Source organism: Sorex araneus, chromosome 6 (assembly GCF_027595985.1).
Source record: "Sorex araneus isolate mSorAra2 chromosome 6, mSorAra2.pri, whole genome shotgun sequence".
Taxonomy (NCBI): domain Eukaryota; kingdom Metazoa; phylum Chordata; class Mammalia; order Eulipotyphla; family Soricidae; genus Sorex; species Sorex araneus.
The window spans coordinates 149,547,981-149,554,570 of record NC_073307.1 but is presented as its reverse complement, the minus strand read 5'-3'; the positions used below and the strand labels follow the sequence as shown (position 1 = coordinate 149,554,570).

General features: G+C 35.1%; 1 protein-coding gene across 1 annotated transcript; it reads right to left on the bottom strand.

Annotated features, from left to right (window-relative positions):
- Positions 1–1,221: 1,221 nt before the first annotated feature.
- Positions 1,222–2,139, bottom strand: LOC129405972 (olfactory receptor 4A15-like). The gene has a single exon (XM_055143697.1). It carries the CDS (start codon positions 2,137–2,139, stop codon positions 1,222–1,224), a length of 918 nt encoding a protein of 305 aa, XP_054999672.1.
- Positions 2,140–6,590: the final 4,451 nt, after the last annotated feature.

Below are 6,590 nucleotides of genomic sequence, written 5' to 3'. Positions count from 1 at the left end.
ATCAGCATTTCTATATGCAACAGTAAATCACAAATATATATTCCTATCCACAATTATATGATTTATGACTTTCATCCAATTTATTCACCTATTTAATTATTTTTCCATGTATGAGGAAATACCATCTGTGAAGACAAATATTGGGACTATAGATATGTCTAAGGGTGGAGTACTTAATTATAGAAACATATGATATAAGTAACATCATGTGTGAGATTTTTCAGGGAAAAGACCCATCCACTAGAGCTTCAGTCACTCATGAATCTGCATTAAACAAAGGAAGCAATATCAAAACTTACTTTACCAAAAACTTCCTACCACATTAGAAGCAATAATATATTTTTTTCAAGCTTCATAAAGCTCTTGAGAGAAGCTTCTATTAATGAGGACTAGTCAAATAAAACATCATATTCTGAACTACTTATGTTCCAATAATCTGTGTTCTGATAACAAGGTGTAAAAATTACATTGCTAATTATTTCTTGAAATTGACATCACACAAAATAATTGGTGCTTTCAACTGATAATAGATGCTAAAATATGCAACATTTATATGTGAAAATCAAAATGCCATAAAAGAATGTGAAACATTAACTTAAAAGTACATGTGGTATCTGAGAAATGGAAGATATTTTATCAGATATTTTGAAGTGTGGAGTGAGTAACATTCTATATGAAACCATGACAACAAAAATAATCACTACAGTTAGAGACATATGACTTTCCAATTAAAAAATCTGTACTCTTTAGTTATTTTACGATGTATCTACAGTGTTCATTTATGTTCAAGTAATAAACTTATCCTTAAGATTCATATTAGAAATATAAAATTCTCCATCTAAATGCAATATGTTAAGCATATAACCAAAATAATATATGAGAATATATCTGGAAAATACTAAAATAAGATACATGCCTTAAATTTACAGTAACATCTATGACATGCTGCATCAAAAAAATCTATTATTTCAACAGATATTTTTATGCAACGAGTAATCATAGTTGCAAAAATTTATGATAATATTAAAATACATTTGAAAAATACACTTTACTAAGAAAAATATAAGCAAGTTTAAATATATTTGATAATTGTTCACATAACAAATTCTATTATGCCCAAAGTACAAGTGCCTAGGAAAATATGCTACAAATACTCATATATGATGCTCTGAAATGAGCAGCTCCTAACTAAATGAGATAATATAGTTGTCTTCTACATTCTCAGTTTTGTTTTTTTGTCCAGAGTTTTCTCATGGCATTTTTCATTTCTGCATTTCTCAGAGTATAGATTAGGGGATTCAACAAGGGAGTTACAATAGTGTAAAATACAGTCATAGACTTATCAATAGGTAAGGTAGTTGGAGGTCTCACGTAAGTACAAATGCAGGGAACGAAGAAGAGGACCACCACAGTAATGTGGGAGCCACAGGTCGATAAGGCTTTATGCCTCCCTTCCTGACTAACATTCTTTAGGGAGCGCAGAATGACCCCATAGGAAATGAGTAAGAGCACGAAAATGACCACACAAATTGTCCCATCATTCGCAATCACAGTGAGACCAATAATGTAAGTGTCAGTACAGGCAAGTTCTAGTAAGGGGTACATATCACAGACGAAATGATCAATGACATTGGGGCCACAGAAGGGAAGTTTGTAAACAGAAAAGAGTTTAACTACAGCATGCAAAAAGCCCCCAAACCAGGACAACAGCAGCAACAACATACACTTCTGTTTATTCATAATTGTTGAGTAATGCAAGGGTTTACAGATGGCCACATAGCGGTCATAGGCCATAGCTACCAGAAGTAAAATCTCAGAACCCCCAGATAAGTGCTCTATGAAAAGTTGACACATGCAACCATGGAAGGAAATGGTTTTCTTCACATAGAGCAAGTCTATAATCATATTTGGTGTGACTGTCGTTGCATAAATAGCATCCATGAATGACAAATTGCCAAGAAAGAAGTACATAGGGGCATCCAGGCTTGGACTGACCATCACAGTCACGACAATGAGCAGGTTCCCCACCATTGTCACAATGTAGCACAGCAAGAAGACAACAAATAATATCTTCTGACCTTGGATGCTCTGAGTGAGCCCCAAGAGGACAAACTCAGTCACGTTGTTCCTTTGCTCCATTGGTTCTCTTGTCTGTCTCTTTGTAGAGTTCAAAAGAAAATTAGCTGATATATATTGATTTTATGACCCAGATATGTGTCCTGGGTTCAATTCCTGGCAACATGTACTGTTAAACACTTGCAGGGATTAACCCTGGTTATGGCTGAGAACCTTCCTATAAGGAGTGAACCTCCAACACACACAAAAAGAAAACTGTTCTTAAAGGAGGGCTGGAGTGATAGCATAGCGGGTAAGGCATTTGCCTTGCATTCTGGCCGACCCAGGTTCGATTCCTTTGCCCCTCTCGGAGAGCCCAACAAGCTACGAAGAGTATCTCGCCCACACTACAGAGCCTGGCAAGCTCCCAGTGGTGTATTCGATGTGCCAAAAACAGTAACAAGTCTCACAATGGAGACGTTACTGGTGCCCACTTGAGCAAATCGATGAGCAATGGGATGACAGTGACAGTTGTTAAAGGAAGAAAAATGATGATCGATGTCCAAAGAAGAAAAATAACCAAAAGAACATGACAAAGTTCATTCATTTTTTTGTTCTTCGGGGGCCAGTCAGGCTGGTCATCATAATCACACTGAACATTTAAAAGGTCTGTGAATCATGGAAACTGTAAAGCCTAGTTTGGAAACTTATGAGTTAATATACTTTTTGAACAGCTGTATGATGAGACAATCATTCCACCTACCTGTTGAATGATGGGCTTCTTTCACTTTTAGCAGTGTTCACAGCAGGAAAGGGGAGACACCATCACTGCACATTGAACCGTTTCTAAGTGACCAATGTTTTTTATGCTTAAAGGAAGTCTGATCCATTTTCAGTCACTGAGCAAAAAAATATTGCCTTTAAACAGTAGCAGTCAAACTGATGACATGTTTTATAACCTGAACATTGAGACCCAATTTTTTGTTGTTATAGAAAATATAAACTTAGAGACCTCATTTTTTTTGCTATCAGAATTTTTCCTGATAAGAAACAATCAGAACTCAAAAATTTAAGATTAGATAAAAAAATAAGCATTAACTCCCAAGAGAGAACATTGGGTTTTGATAAATATCTGGCAGGTTATATTTTTATCAATAAAAATAAAACAAAAAATAGCTTTTAATTTTTGCTTTGCAAGCAATTGTAATGATCCCTCTCCATAAGGTATAGCTAAATTTTAATTTGCCCTGTAAATGCAAAATGTTTAATATATGGTACTTATGTTTTGAATCAATCATTTCAATTGTTGAATAAGCCATTCACGTGAATACTGGTACATGATTCCATCTCTGGGGTAAGAACAAAGGTCTATAAACACTGTCTACAATTGAGGTAGAGTACAGCTTCTAGAGTTATTCAGTGGCTCATCTCCATAGATGATTCTTCAATAATTAAATTCATTGGGACCTAATCATTATTCTAAGTTTACTCTGAATCTCCAGAGATGTCATCAGGATAATCATCATGGAGATCAGGACTTACGTGTCCTTTGGGGAAGATACCGCTAAAGTAAAGCTTGAGCTCCAATGACCAAAAAAAAAAAAAAAAAAAAAAGTGAGTGGACAAAAGTAAAATATATAAAAACTCTCACATGTAGATAGATCATGAACTTTGAAAAAGAAAAACCTCTTTAAATTATTTTATGATATTTAATACCTGAACAGACTTAGAAAAGTGATGAAAGTTAAATTTTGAATAATTCTATGACTTGATTTGTGTACAGACAAAGAAGACAGCAAGCAGGGGTGTGTCAATGTTATTCCTCTCAAAGTGTTCATGGAACAGTCAGCAAAATAGTCAGAACGACTTCGAATGCATTTCAAAGAACTAAAATCACAAGGAATATAGAACTATTAATAGTAGTAATCAACTAGAAATTAATAACGAAAACATGGCAAGACAAGTTTGAATTGTCATAAACTAAGCAGAATAAATATTAATAAAATTTTGAATATATGAGAGTAGCAGTGTGAGGAGAATATACAGAGAATTTGTTTGTTGTTGTTTGGAGGCCACGTGCAGCTGTGCTCAGGACTTATTCCCGGATACACTCAGGGTGTTCTCAGGGCTCACTCTTGGCAGTGTTCTAGGGGCGATATGCATTGCCAGAAATTAAATTCAGATCAGCTATGTGCAAAACAAGTATCTAACCCACAGTACTATCACTCCAGCTCTGCATACACAGAATGTTATGTTAATTGTATTAAAAGTAAGATAATGAACTAAGCTTCTATGTCAAGAACCTAAAAAATGAAAGGAAAACAAATCCAAGTTTTGAACAAAATCCATCTTTAGTAAATTGCCAGAAGGGCTTAGAAAACATAAATTCATGTGTTAAAAATTGTTAAGATGGCCACTCAATATCTCTATTGCAAACCACAACAGCCAAAAGGAGAGAGAGAGAGAACAAAAGGGAATGCTCTGCCACAGAGGTGGAGTGGGTGGGGGGAATGAGGGATGATGTTGGGAGGGATACTGGATCATTGGTGGTGGAGAATGGGCATTGGTGGAAAGATGGGTATTCATTGTATGACTAAACGAAAACACAAAAGCTTGTAAGCATATAACTGTTTCACTAATTAAAAAACTTTTTTTAAAAATAAAGACAAAACCAGGGAAAAAAGTGAATGTCTTAATGGCTCCTGCCAAAATAGAACAATCTTCACACTGTTTTCTATATGAACATTTTTGTAAGCATATTCAGCAGTTCTTCATAACAGACAATATGAAATATATTATTTCAGTTTTGTATGGGGACAGGGATTGGGGTTTAGGATAGAAACATCCCGAATTTGGTGGTGGAAAGGTGTAATGGTGGTAGGATTGGTGTTTGAATATTAAATGTAATCCAATATCGTGAACAAACTTATAAAATAATTTTTTAATTGATTTCTTCGTCCTTCTCAGAGAGCCCGGCAAGCTATTGAGAGTATCCCACCTGCACGACAGAGCCTGGCAAGCTACTCGTGGCGTATTCAATATGCCAAAACCAGTAACAAGTCTCACAATAGAGACATTATTGGTGCCCACTCGAGCAAATCGATGAACAAGAGGTTGACAGTGATACAGTGATACAGTGGGAGATTAAGAAAAATATTCAGGCTTCCTAAGGTCCAACATGATTATCTTTCTCCTATAAAAAATATTCTCACTTGAATTGTTGCATGGCAATTCCATTAAATTTTTTCCATGATTGATATAATAAGTCATGTTATTTTCCTGGTGATAACTGCCTTGAGAGTTAAAGATATTGAAAGGAAGACTATAACCAAATTATCCTATAGAATTTTCTCTAAAAATCTCTAATCTATTGAATTCTCTCACAGATTAATAATTCACAAAATGTAAAGTTTAGTAATGAATTTTATTAACTTTTTTCCCACTTATTTAGCTTCTTTCTTTTTCCGAAACTAAAGTCAATTCAGTAAAGTCTACATCTAAGAAGATGTAGACTTAAAATCTACATCTGTCAAATCTCTTTGTTGATCCCAAACTATAGTGGTGCCTTTTGCTTACTACTTTGAAAGGGAAGTTTAGTTTCAATTATTTCAATCCATTCATTTATACCATGATTATTTTACCTTAGTGATTCAAATCTACTTCCAATCCATAAGATATTGGAAATTACAGATTCTGAAATGCTGTGATCCAGGTTATTTGGAAACATATGACCACACTTAATTTCTACATATTTGCTACTATGTAGTTGTTTATATAATAATAACAGCAATCTTTCCCATGTAAACAAGAGCCTTTAATAAATGATTAAACAATGACTAAGAAAATCATCTGGAAAAATACTGAGATTCTAGATTATACCTAATTACAAAAAATTTAAATTAGGCTGTTAAGAAAATTATGGGACAGAGAGAGAAAACAAAAGGTAAGGTGTTTACATGGCAAACAACTGATCTGGGTCTGATTCCTAATAACATATATGAATCTCCGAGGACTACCAAGATTTATCTCTGCACACAGATCCAGGAACAAACCCTGAGTACAACCAGGTATGGCCAAAAAACAAAAGCAAAACAAAACATTAAACAAACTTTGAAGTCAGAGAGCTCAGATTCAATGGGTCACCCTGGATCTGGCCCTGGGTTGACAAAGAGCAACACAAGGTCCAGCAAGAATTAGAGTGAAGCTCTGGACACCCCTGATTACTCCCAGGGTGGCCCAAAAAATCTGAACAGGTTTTTCAAGCAAGGGCCTGAACAACACTGGATTCTCAGACGCTGGGCCTTCTGCTGGTAGTGAGCAAAAGGAGACCCACCCAGAGGCAGCCCAAAAAATAAAAATTAAAAAAAAAAAACAAGCTTCAAAGATTAGTTACAATTTCCAAGTCAAGTTTTTTCACAGTACAGGGGAAATCTTGCTACCAAAAGATAAATGTGATTAAGTGAACTTTGGGGACAAAATATAGAAAAACACCAGTTCAAGGCAATGACGTATATGGCCAAGTCTGTGAATGCTGT

Bases quoted from the DNA above. Each gene is read 5' to 3' on its own strand.
- LOC129405972 (XM_055143697.1), bottom strand. From the start codon at position 2,139: ATGGAGCAAAGGAACAACGTGACTGAGTTTGTCCTCTTGGGGCTCACT.